General features: G+C 38.6%; 2 protein-coding genes across 8 annotated transcripts in view; both read right to left on the reverse strand.

Annotated features, from left to right (window-relative positions):
- Positions 1-407: 407 nt before the first annotated feature.
- LOC101155580 (ly6/PLAUR domain-containing protein 1) lies at positions 408-9012 on the reverse strand. Its single transcript, XM_004066522.5, has 3 exons — positions 8361-9012; positions 4635-4769; positions 408-1709 (listed from the first exon to the last, which is right to left on the reverse strand). The coding sequence occupies exons 1-3, from the start codon at positions 8407-8409 to the stop codon at positions 1468-1470; spliced, it is 426 nt and encodes a 141-aa protein (XP_004066570.1). The 5' UTR covers positions 8410-9012; the 3' UTR covers positions 408-1467.
- A 735-nt stretch (positions 9013-9747) lies between these two features.
- The window catches only part of LOC101162908 (nck-associated protein 5), a 165462-nt gene continuing 155402 nt past the window's right edge, over positions 9748-19807 (reverse strand). For 5 of the 7 annotated variants that reach the window (XM_078943191.1, XM_020708326.3, XM_020708323.3 and 2 more), the window contains one exon: positions 9748-12924. In XM_078943191.1, coding sequence (XP_078799317.1) covers positions 12637-12924 — 288 coding nt within the window. In that variant the 3' untranslated portion in view covers positions 9748-12636. The remainder of the gene's footprint in view (positions 12925-19807) is intronic. The other 2 variants (XR_013654212.1, XR_013654213.1) reach the window with 1 other exon arrangement.

Here is a 19807-nt window from a genome sequence, read left to right on the forward strand (position 1 = left end):
TATTACCGACATCTGTAGCTTGTCAGATGTAATTAAATGGAGGGAAATAAAATGCCCCATCGCAATGTACAAAACAATGGCTGATCTTGCGCTCTTAGAAGATGTGGCAAATGGAAGAATTCGGAGTGAACGCATCTTTAGACAGCAAGAAGACTTGCTGGCAAACGAGGACGAGTGGCTTATGAGCCGGTTCCGACTTCCTCGAGCCGTCCTGTTGGACCTCTGCGGGCTTTTGGGGGTGTGTCACCCGGTGCATCTGGCGCGTCGGTGTTCCCCCTGCGCCTCAGTCACCACTCCACTTAAGGGATTCCCCAATTATTGCCGCCAGTCTCTCATCAAGAGGGGTCAGCTCCGGTTTCTAACAGTAATTTATGTTTGATGATGAATTCATAAAGTCTTGCAAAGAGTCTCATTTTTCTGCAACATTTATTTACATTACATCAGCAGAACACAAGTACCAGTACTCTTCACTGAAGACTAATAAATTAAACAAATATTAAAAAAATCTGCCACAAATATAGCCTTGATAGAATAACTAAAATTAATACCAATCTATTCTCAATTTATTCCTCTTTGCCAAAAAAAAAAACTGCCGTGAAAGCAGTTAAAACATCAATGTGACAGAGTGTCGTGTCTATTTAATTCAACATAAATCATAAACTCTGTGTCCTGAGAAGCAATTATAAAGCAATCAATAAGGAAAACCAAAAATGCAAATGTATATAAGTGTTGATCTGAATATAAAAACACCATTAATTATGTTTTTTGGGTTTGGGGCACAGGAGGGGATGCATGCAGGCATAACTAAGTGGGAAAAAAAAAGTACCGGTAATGAAACAGCTCTCCAGTGCAAGTTTATTAGTGCTTAGCTTGTTTTCTCATTTTAAAAAAAGCTCCTCTTTACCATCTGTTCAATATCTCATTCCACAAAATAATATAACTTTAAGGAGTCGTAAAAAGGCCCTTTGTGAGTTTTTCAACCTACATGACAGAATAATTTCAGTTTTATAGCCGAGGATAAAAAAACAATAAATCTGATGGAACCTTCCAACAGTATCTCTCATATTCCCTTCAGTAAAATAATCAATACTATGTAGGAGTTGGTAATATGCATAAAAATGGGAAAAATGCTTTTTTAAACTCGGTATTTAGATTAAATCTAACACAAAAGATATAATCGATATTTTCAGATCAACAAAGACAAAATAAATTTATTTAAAAACAACAAAAATAGTTCCGCCTGCACATTTTAAAAGCATTGATTGCTGTAAATGAAATGCTTTGTGTCCACAAACAACTCATTTAATAAAAGCAGAAATAAAATAAATGCATTGGCTTAAATGGGCCAAAAAAATAAAAATATCTTAAACTATCATTAAATCTGCGCACACATACAAGCATGACCTACAACCCAAAATACCAAAGGTGTGAATCTGAAAACTAGCATTAGAAGCTTCAGTAAAGCCTTTAAAGCAAAGATGTAGTTGATGCCAGACAGAGGAGCATCAGTGCCGGCAGGAGGAGTGGGGCGGGGTGCGTCCATGTTGCTGCCGATTGTACAGGACGCCTCCTCTTTGGCCCATTGCAGAGCGGGGTGCTGCAGCAGGTGATGCAGACCGAGTTCAGCTTGCCGGTGCAGAACTGTTGGTACCCAGACGAGGCAATAAGGCAGGCCCCAGAGGATGCACAAGACTTCCGGTAATGTATCCCTGCAGCAAAGGCAGAGTAACAGGATCAAGAGCCTTCATCCAACTTCCGTAAAGACCAGCTAAAGAAACTGGGATTATTGAACAGTTTTTCAACCTTGGACACTAGCAAAGCATAACCTCTGTTTTCCATGCTGTAATTAGATTTTCTTTGGTCGAAAATTGAGTCTTTTTTTATTGCACTCTTTGGTTGAGTTGCTCTTATTAACTGATATTTGTCAGCGTATATGCTATATATGTTTATAAAAATAAACGCTAGTGCTTAGATGTAAAATCAAGTCATGCTGGACTTATTTGTTATGCCTTTCATCCTATAAAAATATATATTGAATCTTTTATTCACTGTTCTTTACTCACTGGATTGTTTTGCCCTTTTTTCTATGAACATAATGTTGGAAAAACTTAAAGTTTGATTGAATCAAGTTGAGATAAAGTCTGCCAGTGGAATTTTAAGATATCGCCTAGAAGAGAAATTGCTGTGGTTAAGCATTTGTCCTCTTGGATAGGCTTAGTGTGAAACAGTATGGAGAAGAAAAAAAATACATGTTTCTTCAAAAAAAAAAAAAAAGCACTCATATTCTATTCCGCCGGTCGTGTCAAAGCATGAAATTACCATCTGTATCTTGGCTGCACTGCTGGTTCAGTGCTTTTCTCAAGGACACCCCAAAGCTGTTCAGAGCGCTAAACCTAAAAAAACGTAGAATTACAGGAGAGTGTGTGTCTAACCATGAAACCACCTTCTGTCTGATTTCCTTTATAGCAAAAGAATAACATGGTCACCTTGCAACACAATAATCCCCAACCGCCGCAGGATGACTCAAAAGCCTTAACTTAAATACAGATTACTGCAGAATCCAGATATGACCTGTCTGGAGGGCCATGTAAAGCCCTTGCATTATGAAAAACCCTGTGATTCACACCTCCTTTTACCTGAGGGCTTTGTTGCATTGTAAACCTAAGCTTGCTGAAAAAGAAAGAAAAAAAAGCTTTTTTTGGTGCCAATTTAACAGAGATCCATCACCATGGCTTCATGATACATCCTGCATTTACAATTTCTTTACACCAAGTGACTCTTAAGATTTGTGCACTGAAGTAAATTTATCAAAGGAATACGACTTTGGCTGCCATGTAATTTAAGATCACAGCACATAAACTTCAGAGTCAGTTGCTGTATTGTCTGGAATATTTTTGAAAAAAAATTCATATATAATCCTGACTTTACACTGGTCCATTTGTGGTGCATCTCCATTGCGTTGCGTGGGGAGTCTGCCATCCCCATGTAGTATAGTTTGTCCCGCAGACTTCACTCATCTTAAACTTAAGCAATCAGCCCCCATGCCACTAAGTCCATGTAAAATGCTTGCTTTATGTCATAAATTCTATTACATTTTGGTACTGCTAAACTTAATCTTTCATTGTCTGTGGCAAAAATGGACGCCGGTGTTTTATATGCGGTGTTAACATGCGTTAATGCATATGCATGTCACCTTAACCCTTGTGCTATCTTAGATGACCCCACCCTTACATTGACGTGTTCTCCCTACCATGACAAAGGTGATAAAGGTGGAAAGATTTCATGTAATCCATGGACACCAGTGAAGATCACAAATCTTTGAAGAAAAAAGGTTCAGCACACTGTCTAGTGGGTCTAAATGACCCAACTCCCAATGTTAAAGTGCCTAGGATAGCACAAGGGTTACATATAAAATAAAATTTGATAAAGGTTTATTTTGAAAGTACAAACGAAGTTATTATTTTGAAACCCCAACCTGGTTTTTTGCTATGACATTGACACGTCAACGGACTGCAAATAGAACTTCCCCGTAAAGCTTAACAGTAACTATATAACTTGTTTTTATACCATGGTCCTAGTAAATACTCAATTCTGATTGGCTGCTGTGTGGCTGCTGTGGGTGTGCATTAAGAGAGGGTTAATGGCGGACGAGGTGTGCATGATCAGAAATTAACGCAAGCCATGGAAGCCTGAACCATCAGACGTGAAGTGCAGGCCATTAACCCGCTTATACCATGATCACTTACAAAAGAAATAAATATACAATCTGTTTTTTGCACTTCATTGTTATTTTTTGGGGGGTTTGGACCGCATTTTTTTTACAAAAAGCGTCAGTCTGTCCCAAGGCAGCTGTGGCTACAACAGTAGCCCACCATTACCAAGCATGAATGAGGAGTGAATGAATAATGGACACACTTTGAGCATCTGGAAAAGCACAGATAAATCCATTCCATTATTATATCTTAGATTTGCCATAAACTGATTCATTAAGTTTATCTACCAAGCCAAAGTTTACTACAGAACTGCAATCAACTTTAATAACTGATTTTCCTTTTTTAGAGGCTAAGCAATAGAAGAAAAAAACAAGCAACAATTCCTTTTTATAAAAGATCACAGTGTTGAACTTTTCAGCAGGGTCAATACAGTCGAGAGAATTAAAAAGGCATTTGGAGAAAAGGAGGCGTTTTGTTGTTTCCTTTCAACAACAAAGTTGAGGGAGCAAACCTTGCAGCTGCTTTAATGAGGTGTTTATGCAGTGCAATTTGCATTAATTAAAATGTCATATCATAGAAAAATAATATCTATTATCACAGATGACTTTAGCTGAGCCAGTATTGTACATTGTTAATCAAACGGAATAATACTTGGAGTTATTATGTAACCCTTCAAAATAAAACTGGTAGGCTACAAACATCTTCTCTTCTTCTGTGATGGCAGCTAACGCTTTTTATATGACTTTGGACTGGATTGGCCTTTTCACTCTCAGCAAACAGTTTGAAACTCGTTATAAAAAGACTATTTTCCACAAAATTTTTAAAAGCCATGAAAATTAGCTTCCAAAACATTTGAGAACCCAAATTAGTTGGTAACACCAAAGCAATTAACTGCACCCAATAGAAATGTTTTCGGCTCACCATCAGGTTTGACCAACACCTCCTTCTGACATGTGTCCTGCACGTTGACTGTACAGTTGACGATGTATTCCGGCGTTGAGCAGTCATTTTGATTTATCTCCTCACACTGGTAACACTGGATCTGAAGGGCATTTCCTAACCAGAAAACAAAACAAACAAAAAAAGACAACTAGTTGCCATGGGGGTGATTTCAAATTTAAAGACAGTGGAAGAGACGACAGAACGGCTAAGCTAATTAAATTAAATATTTCTCTAAGGTAGCTATTAGTAGCATCTCCCAATCTTCGTGAAAAATTGCAACAATGTTAATGTCTACTGATATGAAAGATGCAACATGTTTTGGAGCTTTAACTCTCATTGCTTGCGTTCTTTCAACTACCGCAACTCCTCAACCATTGATGCAATTACAGTAATTCTAGCAGATTCTGAAGCAGTCTTGTGCTAATATGCATCACTGCACGGCAGTGAAGTGCTTACATAATCAACGTAAATAAGCTGATTCTGACGTGGAGAAGAGTGGCTTTTAGCGTTAGCCACACCGTACGGGTAGTGCAAGGTCAATATGAAAAGCATATCAGCTGATTCACGATTATCGCGTAAACTAGGGGTGCTCGTTAGGTTGAGTGTGAGGGACATGTGGGTAGATCGCAGGCCATCAAAGATAAAAACAAAAACAAAATATATATCTGTTAAAAACAATTCTGTCAGCGATTAATCCTCCTCACGTGAAGTGCATCACTTCATTGATATGCTTATTGGCCAATGTTAAAGTGCCTAGGATAGCACAAGGGTTAAATACACTGAGCGGGCATTCTTTCTGCCATTGGAAAGCTGTCAGTGGGTCTTCAGCAGAAGATCTCCCGGCCCTCGCAGGAATGTTTATTGAGGCCCGGCCCTTTGATTGGAAGTAAGGCCGAACTGCGCAGGCAGCAGCCGTCCTGCTGCAGCGCCTGCTGCTGGCTGCGCAGTTCCCGCCTTGGGGATTCGAGCCCACTAAGGCAGCAGTGCCGTCCTGAAGCACGCGCTTCTCGAGCCCTGTCCATGGGGCAGGGACCGCCGTTCGCTCAGCCGTGGTTAACCCAACCGTACTTTAGAAATATCATGCTGCCTTTATTACACGGAACCCCATAGTTTACAGCAGAGCATGAAACGTGATTGTCGCTGCTTTTTGTTTTCACAATAAAATGCCTTATCTGTTCTTCCCATGTATTACTACAAAAACCGGCGTTGTTGCTTCTATTGTTGAAAGGAAGTTAAAATAGTTCCACTTCACGATACTTGTTGTTGTGTTTACCCTGAAATATTGTCGTGGTCTTTTTGCCTAAAAACTTTTGCAGACGTTTTCTATCATGAAAACGACCAATCCATGTAACACAATATAGAAAAATATATTCAGCTGAAAGCACTTATTTGTAGCTTGAAACAGGATAAACAAGTGCATAGATGCAGAGTTTGAATCAAGGTTGGTATTAGTGTGGTTTGGAGAACCATTACAGTCCCTGGAAGCATTACTAGCCTTTGGTGCAGTACATTCATGGTGGTGCTTAAAGCGTTTTTTGGTAAGTAGTACTAAAAGATACTTAGAAGACATTTGAATGCAAACATAATTTACTAGTTAGCATTATATTGTACAGCTGACAATTTGATTTATTGTCTGAGAAAAATCTGTGCCTGAAAAGTTAAAACTTTTTGATTTTTGCAATTTTTATTAAGTTGGCAACTACTAATATTCTTGATTCAAACTTAATTGGAAATGCCCACACTTGAAGCTATATAACCTCTTTTTGTGATAGTAAAACCTGTCCAACACAAAAAGCCTTCAGCTCTAATCTGTTTGCTCAGCTGTTGGACAGAACAAGTTAAAAAAAAAAAAAAAAAAAAAAAAAAAAAAGGAAATGCCCCCAGTGACTGTACGGTTGTGGTATCACTTTAGTTGTGGCAGTTCAAACACAAGCTGACTTTTTTCCGCTAAAGTGACAAAATTAGCTTCAAAAATGATATTTCTTATATATATTTCTTCTTTCTTTCTTCTTATGAATGTGAAAATAACTTAGTCCCACTCTGATCTCATTTTGAGCTATTCCAGTGATCTTTTAATTCAGATTTTTAGCCCGAAAACCACAAATCTGTTGTTTTCTAGGACATAGTTTCTGCAGAGTGCCAGTAGTTCATTAGATATTAGTCTCTAAGTTGTAGGTGGGAACATTGGTGCAGAGCAAGCCTGCCCCCCCTTCCTGTCACCCATAATTAAGAGCTCTCTGCTAACACGCCCTCCTGCTATAGCAAATAACTTTCCCACTAGCTTACAGCCCCTCCCACCCCCAACCTAACATTGCTGGTACTAAAATAACTGGGAGAAATTTAGATTTATCCAGCCGTACAGTTTGGAGCCAGATGCCGGCTCAGACGAGGAAAACACAGAAACACATAAATCTAGTCGTCTCCAGGTGACTGAGTGATCCTAAATCAAGATTAATCTCAAATGCTCAGCTGTTTATCACAATTTGTCATGTTTGCAAATACATTACCACAAATGTGAATAATTTATCTCTATTGTGTGGCTTCAAACAGCATTATAGGATAAAAATTTTGGCAAACTCACAAAAGCAGGAAGTTAAAAGGATGGAGTTCACAGATGCTTTTTTTCTATAAATGAAAATCCTTGATTTATAGGGGTGGGTTTACTTCATGCTGTCTTTCACTTTTTTGTGTGTGCAGTGTCTTCATTTAAAGTATACAAAAAGGTTCTGTAAAAGCAAGATTTTTTTGTTCATTTTCTTTTCTTAAAAGTACTGCAGGTTACGATTTTTTTCTTTTTTCCTGTGCAAACATGTCTGACTGGACAAAAGTCGCTCAATCGCCTTTCAGTATTTACTGTAAAATCCATATCAGACAACAGGAGGATGGGGCCAAGGTTTCTGGATTTCATACAGCAATCTTTTCTCATTTTTAGCTTTTTTTTTGTTCAAGGAGCTTCTAAATCCACAACTGAGTTGTAAGGAAGAAATAAAAGAAGCACAGCAAAGCAGAGAGACGTGAATGACAGGATTGTACAGGATTGTATAGGAGCGCACAGAGGATTGTTTTTGTGTTTTGTTAAATTCTTTTGTATTTGTCTAGAAAGCTCAGTTTGGTCTGTTTATGTACTCCAGAGTGGCTAATAAGACAACACGGAATGCAAACAGAGAAAATATAACTGCAAATATTGTTCTGCGAAAAATGAATTTCAAACCACCTTTAATGGGTTTTCAACAAAATTTGAAAAGTCAGAGATTATAAAAAGCTTAAAAAACATCCACTATTAATAAAAAAAATAGAAACACATTTCCCAGTAAATTAAATTGTAACACCCTAAAAACATGCTCAAAATTACACAAAAGCATAAATATGAAGAGTATAGCAAACATTATTAAAACCCCCAAAAAGTTTTTAAAGATGGCTTTTTTATCAGGTTTGCCAACTTTTATAAGTGAGACAATAAAATAAATGTTTACAGAGTAAATATATAAGAAGAGCATGAATCAAAAATTTTAGTTTTACGCACGTTTTGCAATTTCATGCGCAACACAATGCAATAAGGGATCAAAGAGGTCTTTGTGCCTAAAACTGTTATGATAACTTTTCAATTTTCTTCATAAGAAATCTACATATTTTGAATTTGAAAGAAAATGATAAAACATCAAAAGATCAATTTGTTTTTACTTGCATTCCCCAAATTGCACCTACCTGCGTCCAGAAAAACTCCGAGTAAAGTCGCACAAATGAGTAGACGCATCCTCTCCTCAATGACACTCGTAGGACAAACATCAGACCCCCCCGCCCTCCCCAGCAGAAAAAAATAACTGGTTTAGCAGAGGAATCCTCGGGAAAGTGCTACCCGCCTTAAAGAAAGCCTCGTTCCGCGCATCTTCTCGGGCCGGTCGAGGTGGGAGCTCCGCGAAGTGCGCGTCTGCGCTCCGACGCGACTGGAAGGGAGTGAAGCCACAGCGCGGGACTCGGGGAGCGCGACCACGTGACGGGGGCTGTGATTAATCAGTGCTCCCCCACAGATAACGAGCATTTTTATTCGTTATTGATTCTTAACATCAAATTCCATGTGAGTTTATAGTTAAACACATCTAAAATGGAAGGGAAAAAATAATAATCTTGAGCGTAAAATTCCTGAATCCACCTCCAAATCATTGCCAATTTTATGAACACTGAAGAAAAAGAAATACGAAAGAGTAACAGCAAAACACAGATACTAAAGTGTTTTTTTTTCTCTTTACAAGTTTTTAAAGTTAAAGCATAAAATTGTATGGTAAGCCAACACACTCAAAAATAGACCACATTTACACTGAAAACAGGTGTACAAAGCAGCTTCCACTCCCTTCAGTCTGGAAGAAAGCCCAGAATGAGGGACTTGGGTACCACGACAACAGGAAGCCAGCTGTGATTAAGATAAATCAGTGCTTCTCCCAATAAGGAGCACTTATAGTCATCAGTGGTTTTAACTACACACTAGTCAGTTTTTGTCAAAAATGGAGAAAAACTCTTTTATTGTTTTACGTGTAATTTCCTGACTTCACTCTTGGTAAATGAAAAAAAAAAAAATAAACAGGATATTTTGTTAGTTTCTAAAATGGAAGTATCAACAGTATGGTAAGCCAACACTCTCAAAATATGTATAGAGCAGCTTCCACTCACTTCAGATTAGAAGCGAGTGAAGCCAGAGTGTAGGACTCCAGGAGTGCGACCATTAATCTATGCCCACTGATAATAAGCATTTTTATTAGTCATTGACTTTTAACCACAAATTCTATTTGATTTCAAAGTTTAACGTGTCTAAACTAAAATAGAGAATAAATATTAATTTCATGCGTAAAAATTCCCGAATTCACACTTAGAGAATTATTAAAACAATAACATTATGCTAACACTGAAGGGAATAAAATACAAGAGTAACAACAGAAACCTACAGGTCGTTTGCAAGTTGGTAAGCCAACGTATTCAAAAAAATTTAATGTTCAGAATTTTCTTTTTTTTTTCATTTTGACCCCAGAATGAATGCTGTCTTTTATGACCATGAATGTTGCACATAAATAAAGAAATGAAAGCAAGCACACCCCGAAGCTTAGCTTGAAATAGGACATCATTTTTCATATTTATTTAGGAAATAGTTACACAAAATATAGCAATAAAGTAGTGTAACAGACAAAATTGCACACAGCAATATAATAATAATAATAAAATTAATAATAACAATTACCAAACAACACTGCTGGTAACCATTTTTCTCTTTACAAAGGAAGCAAGCACAATTAAGGAAAAAAGGTGAAGTATGACAATCACCCTAAGGTTTGACAGTACAAAAATGTGGGTATAAATACTGGACACCTAGAAAAATACACAAGTCCTCTTTTCATACAATATAAACAGTTTTATAGAGAAAAAAATTAAAAGAAAATAGCAGTTGGCTGCGTCAATTAGCACCAGCTGGTCAAATCCCAGGTACAAATTTGGCATAATTCCAAGTTCAAATAAAAAATAAAAAGAAAATATTTGAGCTGTCTCTGATCAAAATAAAATTTTCTTTAAAACAAGAACGTTTTTAAAAGATACACAATGACACAGTAGACTTAAAATCTTGCTTGAATGGTTTGCATTATTCTTTTTTTTTCTTATTTGCATTCATAAATCAACAATGCCCATTCTGATATTAACTTATAGCGATCTTTATGTACAACAAAATTTACAGCTATGAGAGGAAAAGTAAGAGGTCAGATTTGCTGCAATGTTACACAAGAATGAAGTATAAACTGTTTGGAAAAAGTTGACAAGAAGTAAAAAAAAAACAAAAAAAAAAAAAACAGCTGTATTATTGAGAATAATTTGGCCAACATTTGTGGCTTTTATACGTACAATCGTTGTGAGTCTGGTATGTTCCCTGAGCTATTAGTTGGCTATTGTACCTATAAGTCCGATTACAAAAGAAGACTTTTCTAGAAAAAAAGAACAACAAAAAAAGTGTGTTTTTTGCTGCAAAAAACAAAACAAAAAACAAAACATGCAAACAAATGCTATTGCAGAATAGTTGCATTTTTGTCTTTCTTATTTTTTTTTCACATGATACGTAACAAGAGCTGTAACTTTCATAAACTGCAGGAAAAAAACTAGAAGCAAACCTCGTGGAAGCTGAAAGTAACTTTTTTTGGTTACTTTTAATAGCTACATTCCTACAATGAAGAATGTTAAAAAAAACTCTTTGTGTAATTGTTCACTTGTCGTGCATAAGTTAATGCTACTGTCATGGAAAAGAGATAATAAAGCAAAGTCATCTGAATTTAACAGTTATGCTGGTTAATGAAAACTGTTTTAAAGACCCACTCTGTGTTTTTTGTAACATGTTCTTATGAGGGTGTGTACATAGTAAATGGTGTACACTAGTTTAGTGCTTTTCTACCTTCCTTGAAGGCCCAAGGGGCTTAACAGTCAAACGCTGATGGTGGCCCCGCTGCCGATGGGCAAAAAGGGAATCGAACCTGCAATATTGCGATCAGTAGTTGACCGCCCTACTGCTGCATCACAGTTGCCCCATAGAGAGAGATCTCTCTGCTATGGATGACAGGGAGTGGGGGTGGGGTTGCTTTGGGCCCACAAACAAACTACTGAGGAAACTGTTTTAGAAAACGACACAGGTTTTGTTGATTTTGGCTAAAAATGGCATTATCATGATAAAAGATAGAATAATCAAAAGATGATTGGAGTGGGTCTTCAAAATGCAATTTGCCTGGAGAAGTCAATGTGAATCAAAATGGTAAGCAGTTTCACAACCTCCTCAACCGTTCCGAATTGCAAAAAAACAAAACAAAAAACAATCTCTTTAATCTTTTGTTCAGTCTGTATTTGTTATTGTAGCTATTGGTTCAATTTTCAAAATGTAATTTACAGACTTTCCAAACTTTGTGATTTTTTTTTATTTCTAAAAGAAGCAGAAAAGCTGCAATCTGACATTATTTCATTTTCATTTAGTGCCAATAAAAGTCATAGTACTGCAGCAACACATCCAACCCTTTCTATTTCAATGGAGATTTTTCAAGCAGCAACTTTGTTGCATGCTGCCTCTGCCAATCAGTTTGAATAATCTTATTTTATTTACAGTTCTGTACAGCATTAATTAGAGTGCAATAATTGGAAGCAATTTTGACTGAATATGTCTAGGAAGCAAGTGTGTGTATTGCTGTCTAGTCCCACCACGCCCAGATTTTCAGAAAGAGTCCTGCTCTGGGTAGAGTCTATCCTTGCCTATTCAGCTCCACAATGTGTTGTGAAAAACAGAGATCCGAAGCCCGTTACCATGCTGACCCAGCATGTTTTTTTTTTTTTACATTTCTAGAAACCAAGGACACGTGCAGAACATTTGAACACTTCTCAGTAAACTAGCTATGAGGTAGGAGGGGTGGTGGTGGTGGAGTAAGTTTGGCCAGAATTGTATTTTAATTGGCTTTGACAGCTTGAAAATTAAATTGCAAAAAATATGACATCAAGTGGCTATGAATCCAAGATCCTCATACTTGTGTTATTAGAGTTTTCGCACATATTTTCTTTTCAAATATTCAAATGTTGAGGTGAGTCTTTTATCAGCCGTGTCTGTTTTTAGAGAAAAAGTCCAAAAAAATACTAACTTTGAACAGATAAATAAGGGCATAAATATGAAACTGATCATTTATGCACAGTAAAATGTTTAATTTGTTTTGAATACTTCATCCAGAACGCAACAAGGAAGTATAAATATTAGTTTTGCCTTTTTAAACAAAAAAAAAAAAAACTTGGCAGGGGTAAAATTGTCCCAAAGACTTTTCCAGCATATACCCATTTTCTAAAGTGGGATCTTGTGGGTAAGAAACTTTGCACTGTCTCTGCGGCTTCTGCAGACCACCATGGTAACTGAACTAAGGGATTGGATTAAATCTATTTTTACTGCAGTTGGTTTTTCAAACAGCTGTAACGTGTGTTCACATCCTCACACATCGTTGGAGCCCTGACTGGTGCAGGAGGAGAAACTGTCGTAGAGGGAGTCGCTAAGGGAGCCCGCGGGGTCCACCCCGGGCCTGCTGATGAAGCTGGAGGAGCAGGAGGACTGGCTGACCTTGCAGCAGCTCTCTGCGGTCCTCCCCGTCTCTACGGGGCAGCCGGCTCGGTGGCTGGCGTCCGCGCACAGGCAGCTGGAGCTGCTGTGGCTCATTTTGTTCAACGATTCCAAGGAGACGTCCAAAGAGGCCGGCTGGTTGGGACTGACAGGAATCTCTTTCTGTTTAGGAAGAAAAAAGAACAAAAACAGAGAATCCCACTGTCAGACAAATCTGAGTTGATTTGATCTGGAAAGCAATAAGGCCGACAGCTCTTGAGAGTACAGTGATCTGTTGTGTTTCTGACACTCAAATGTATGTCTTGGGTGTTTGCAGACATGCGTCTATGAGCCTCCCTCTTATAATAACCACTGTTTAATGTATTGTTTCTTTTGCAGAATAGATTGCATATTAAAATGAGAAGCTCTGGGGAATGTCACGCTGCTTCAATTAGCAGGAGTAGTTTCATCTCGGTATTGATTAGTGGGAAGATGTGGTCCGCCAAGTGTTATTGCGGGTCTCAAATTGTGTCATCAAAACTGAGCCTGTTAGCCTCTCCAGGGCGCACTCCTTTAGGCAACTGAGTGGTGATTAGAGGCGGCAACAGCAGTGCTAAAGCCCATATTAAGCAGCTGCTGCTCTGACATGCCACCCACTGCCAAGTCCAGCACGTCCTCAGAGAGATCTAGAACATAAACCTAAATATAGAGACTTTTTCTTTATTAGTGTCCTAATGTACATCTCAAGCAGCACTTTAACAAGCTGTGGTTTCACCTCACCTCTCCTGAGAGGCCATCAAGCGCGTTTTCTGCAATTCCAGCCTGAGAGGTATCAGATATTTTTGCAGAGGTAAGTATACAGAGCTGCAGGCCACCGCGGGACTGTGCAACTCTCTGCAATTTAGCACGGACCTGCACTGTGCGCCTCATCAACACAAAACTTTCTGTGGTGCAGCTGAGTGACCACACTTTAACCCTTTAAAGCTGCGTTCACACGTGTTCAAACACCACTTTTAACGAAAATTCTATGTGTAAATCACGTTTTGGGTTTTTGCGTTCAAAACTCTCTCATCCACTCACAGAGATGCCCGTTTTTAAGACTGTTTTCGGGCTCCACGTACAAAATGCACGTTGATGTGCATTCAAAATTGCACTAAACGAACATTCTTGCACCGGAGATGTTGCAGAAGACTCACACTCTCTGATACACCACAACCCTTCGACCGTTTACGTGATCAGCGTGAATCAGCCTGCATATAGCAGGCTGCTTTTCTCCACTTCAGAATCTGCTGGAATTTCTTTAATTACCTAAACGTAATTACAACATTTACGTTGCGTTTATATCACAGTGTTTGGACTCTTTGGCCCATTTGAACTGTAACAGTTTTACATTGTTATCTTTGGTTCTGTTCTGGTTTTGTTCTGTTTTGTGAGTCATCTGGGAGCTGAACTTTGGCCCACTTGGGGGGGATATACAGTCAATGCCTGTGGGTTTGGGTAGTTTTATAGTCCTTTTCTTTTCATCTTTTGGTTTTCAAATCTGTGTATATTTCTATTTTTTCTATTTCTTTGCCTTTACTGTTTAAATATCACTTAAGTAATTAAATCAATAGTTGTGCTGTAATGCTGACATAGTGACTTTTTTTAAAGCTTTTGAAATTCACTTCAGTAAATCTCAGCCAAGAATCTATCATTTGAAGCTACAGCAAACGGAAACTTAAAAAACGCGAGTGGTTGCTGATACAATAATAAATCTGCAATTCAGCTTTATTTCCATGTGTTAATATTATTCATTAAAAACTTGTTGTGGTGCAACATAATCTCCATGAACCTGTTAAAGACCCACTCCAATGAAAGTCATCTTTTTAGTATTTTTAGGAACAATTTAATTCAATTTATATATCCCAATATGACAATACCAGTAATTGTATCATAAACAATAAATAAACACAAGAACATCTTCTTGTAGCCTTTTTCTGATAATGGAGGACATATACAAAGAAAATTGAGCTCAAAATTGCACTTGAGTATTGTTTTTTATTCAAATGGTGAATCAGGAGCAGACAAGAAAAAGCAGTTTGAAAAAGTTTGTATTTGTGATGTCGAAAATAAGCTCCCTGCTCCGACCTATGTTGTGCTTGTACACGACAAGATCCAAGTACAATTTCGTTTTCCTTGTCTGAGCTGGCGTCTGGCTCAAAACTGTACGGTTGGATAGCTCTTTTATTGCTCGTAATTTTTGTCGTACAGGTAAAGTTAAAATGGGGTGTAGGGGGCTGCAAAGTAGCGGGAGAGAGTGTAAACAAAGAGCTTCCAGCAACGGCGACACAATTGCCACAATTCAGAGGCACAGTTGATGATGAACTACTACTACAATGAACTACTGCAGCACTGCAAAAACTATGTTCTGGAAAAAAATCTTAGCTAAAAATGTCATGATTGTAATTAAAAGACCACTGGGAACGCTTTGAAAATAAATCAAAAGATGATTGGATGGGACATACCGTGTCTTTTTCACAAGTGTAGACCACATAGGCTTTAAAAGTCTGAAAACGAAATATTAGTTAAGCAAATCTAGTTGCAGTTGTTTTTGGAAGAAGCATGAAATAGTAAATGAAGTTGAAGTGTGAAAGGGCTAAAGAAGAAGCTGTCCGAGTCGTGAAGCGTTGTTCGTTTTCTACTCCCATGGCCTCTTAAATGCATTCACCTGCCAACCCAGGTGCAAACGATTCCGTTATTACGAGGCTGGAATGAAAGCTCCTCTGAACCCAGAGGGTTTACACCTATTGTTATTGCACAATAAGAGCAAGGCAGCTGCTTCCAGGGGATAGATTTGATTTGTGGGGCCTCTATATGCATGAAGAACATTCCTGTCCCGTTTTGGTCTTTTTTTAAAAAAATGTGAATTGACATCGTAGGAATTAATTTTGGCTACATTTAAAGACATGCAAAAGGAAAACATGCTCAGAGTTGACATGTGACTCACGCCACTGGTCGGTACAGGAGCTTCAGTCCAAACCACAGGTGTTGAATGCAGATTGCTGGCTTTTCAGTCACCACCCACACAATGCTGTTTGCAGTCACTTTTATGTTACATCAGTGCTGTTATGAACATTTTATGGCTCCATGGTTTATAAAGGGGGACATATAATTTAAAAGGAAGTCTCTGCGCTTGTCAGAATTTGTTTGGAAGTTTGAAATGACATGGAATTCAGAAGCTAAAACATAAAATACCCGTGGTAATTTGTTTAGCTCCTTATCCAGACTCGAAATGGGAGTGGCTCAGGCTTGAAGGAAGCTGGGACATCACAGACCCAGAAGTGTGTAAATTAAGACTTTAATATCAACGTTTAACTTCAGTGTTTACATCCTTACAACTGGTGCGACTCTTCCGCTGTCAACGCAATTAACTCCAGTGGATTTCGAAGTAGAGAAAAGCAGCTTTGCGCTGATATGCAACACTTTATCTTAATAATGTTACATTTCACAAAACACCAAAATCGGGTGATTCACGATGATCGTGTGAATGGTCATTATGGCAGAGAGATGGACATCCAGGTGTGTTTTGCACTTCCCCAAGGGAACTGCAAAACACACCTCCCTTTAAGATTCAGCCACTCCTGTCTACGACCCTCCACGGGCCCGGATAACCCAAAAACCCACAGCATCCATACGCATCAACCTACCCCACAAGTGATTGTGACTAGAGGCTAATTAAAAAAAAATACATGACTTTTTTAAGCAAACTGCTCAAATCTTACTAAACATTTAGGAAAGTCTTTCAGCTTATCACAATTTATCCAGCAGGAAAATGCCAGTGATGTAAAACTCATCCAAACCATTAATTTATAGCCAGTGGACAAATTTTATGCCTTGCATTGTGAGGTTTAAATCCATTTTTTTATTTTATTTAACCTTTATTTAACCAGGAAAGTCCCATTGGGATTAAAAACCTCTTTTACAAGGGAGTCCTGGCCAAGAGGCAGCAAAAAGTTACAAACACAGACAACGAATACAATTACAATTTCAATTATAAAAACAGTTACATTCAAAGGAGTTGACCTCAAGTGCTCTGAACTGCATCTCATGTTTTTCCTTTGGTCCAGTTTCTCTGTACAGATGGACACCAATTTGCTTGGGATGGACCCATGTAAAAAACTTCCGCCATCATCCTTTTAGAAATGGGACAATAGTTTACAACAAGCCTGACAGAGGTTTGTTCAAGCTTATTGGGGCTGTCCCAGGATTGAACATTTACCAAAAACCTGTCATGAAAGTAAAGCTTGTATGCAAATGAGGGGTTTCTTGGAGAACAGTTTCTTTGGGTTTTAAATTGACCGCAACATGAATTTAAAGTGCTGGACCTAGGTTAGGTCTGAAACATTTCTGTTGGTGTCAGCCAGCCATTAGTGGCTACAGAGAAGCACAAATTTCATCTTTGCAAATGGTCTTTTCTGCCGATTATCAGAAAGTAAAACGGCAGTTTCTCTTTTGTTTTTGGGTATTTGTCAATGATAAAGCATCAAAAAAATATTTTGAATTCTAAAGACGGTGCTTTCCCACTTGCACGTCAACTGAAATGTCGCCTTGTCACCATCTTCAAGTAAATATACAGTAGCTAAGGGAGTAATGATTGTTCAGAATAAGGCCACAGAAACTTTGGAAAAATCTCCAGGCACAAGTCTTCGAAGCATTCTCCGATATGTGTCTCTGTCACGCTCGCCAAGAACAGATATAAAACAAAAGCCAGCAGGAAGATTCGGGAGAAAACAAGACATCCAGGAGGGATCCTGTTTGGAGCCGAACAAAAAGAGCAGTACCAAAATAGAAAGAGGCAAAACTGAAAGTGAGACAAGGAAAGACACGTGGGAGACCGAGAGGGAAAGGGAGGATAGGAGGGCGGGGGCTGCCGTTAGCGAGGCTGTCAGGTGCTGTCAGGATGATGAATGGGAGGCCAGAGCCGGCTGTGAGGGCTCTGATGGGAGCCGCTGAGCTTTACATCACTCTCCTGAGTGTTTGTGAAAGGTTATTAAAGGCGCTCCAGTCACCGTGCACTGACACGGCCCGGCGTCCAGCCACCAAACTTCACCGGGCTGAATTCGCCGTAACAAAGGCGAGGCGGCGGTGCAGGTACTGGAGTCTACGGCCAGGGGTGAGGGAGGTGACGGCGCTCGGATAGATTGTCTTTTTTAGCAGAATAATACGGGGTAAATGGGTTCAGCAGCATTCATCCATCATTATGGGCGGTTCACAGCTTGGGAATGAGGTTATTGTCCAAATTAAACCACCTTTGGCCTGTTTCAACTTGTATCATGACTCACTTTTAAAATGTTTCACGATTATCAAAACCTGGCAAAACTTTTTAGCTTTTAGAAAATAATGAAAAAAAACTTTGAGCACTTTTCTGACATTCAAAACAAAAATTGTTCAAACCTACTCTAAAATGTCGGCGGACGTGCTGACTACCCGTCCACATCCAATTAAACGACAGGCAGCTTTGCTGGTTGTGTTTTGTTTCTTGCATGGCATCTAAAGGCGCTCGCCGCTTTGCTGCATGACGAAGTTTTGAGCCTCTAGTTCGACGTTCAACATCTCTGCTGGGATATTACTAAAAATATATAAAAATAAACAAAAGATCACGGTTGCCTCCATAGTTAAACTTTCATGAAATAAGTGTTTGCTGAAACTCTGTTTCTGCCTCAGCGGAGGCATCAAGCCGACCTCGGAGCTTAGACAGATTTACTTGCTGATTCACACTCGTCTTTTGTTCACAGCAGCACTGCGACCAAACAAATGCGTCAAAACACCAACAATATTGGATACAACAAGAGATGCAAGACAAAATAAAAAAATTACTAAACATATAAAAAGTTAAGTAAATACCTAAAGGGACAAAGAAAAAAATTAATTTAGATGCACTGATAAAAAAGTAATGATCTTTAATAGATCAGTAAGGGGAAGGGCCCAACAAGGTGATCAGACACAACTGAACCAAAAAGGCCGCTATAGTCGACGTAAACACAGTAGGAATCTAGCAACTGATACGACACGGACTAATGTAAAGCAACCATTGTCGTGTTTTCAATTAGGAAAAACAGAGTTCAACTGTTTACTTGTTAGAACGTTTATTCTGAACACAACCCTGTCTCTACCCAATCAGTCTGCGCATGCGTAAATATTACGTCACTTCCTCTATGTGGCCAACATTGCGATAGTTAAGTTATATGATTTATATTTACTCCCGTAACTTGCATATTTTTTATACATTTGTTGTCTCAAGATTGTAAACCCTGTAATTAATCATCAAAATTTTTTAATTAAAAATATTTTAAAACGATCAGCTGCCAGTGGCATTTGCTGACAGCTCTTGCTTTTTCCTTTACCACTGTCCGAGCATTTTAAACAGCGGATCACATAACTCAGTGATCACAAGAATGAATGTTTGACTCAACAACTGAGAGCTTCCCCCGATTGGATTCCAACGCAGAAAAATAAAAGAACGTCGCCTAAGTGCAAGACTGTTTTCTCATGTGTTGTCATCACAGACAAAGAAAATCTCAATGATACGTGATAGAATGACAGCCAGACGGCTTGAAGTCATTCTCTCTGTGTGATAGTTTTTATTTTTTATATGTTGGCAACAGGAAAAGAGGAGAAGCACATTTTACTCTGAGGAGACGTCAGCTGCTGCTGCACCGCTTTAGCCTTTAATAACATGTCTGTGTTAACGGAGTAAGTGGCGCTGAATCAGCTTACTTTAGGAGTAAACTGCCATCAAACAAAACAGAAGAGGAAGAAAACATTTGTAGTCCGTTTGTAGTCATTTGCAGGATCGTGCGGTCCTGAGCCTGAACCTTTTTTTTCCTTTTTTTCAAAAGTACAGTAAAATTTTTCATTATTTTAAACATTTTCACTGTTATAAACATTTGAAGAAGTTTTTTTTTTATTATTAACATCCAATGACATACCTTGACGTAAAGCGCTGTAGCAGACGTGACAATATTTACGCATGCGCAGCCTGAGCGGGAAGCCGTTACAGATCGGTTAGCGAGACGCCCAGCGCTGC

This window comes from Oryzias latipes, chromosome 2 (assembly GCF_053564925.1).
Source record: "Oryzias latipes strain Hd-rR chromosome 2, Olatipes_Hd-rR_3.1".
NCBI classification, from domain to species: Eukaryota; Metazoa; Chordata; class Actinopteri; order Beloniformes; family Adrianichthyidae; genus Oryzias; species Oryzias latipes.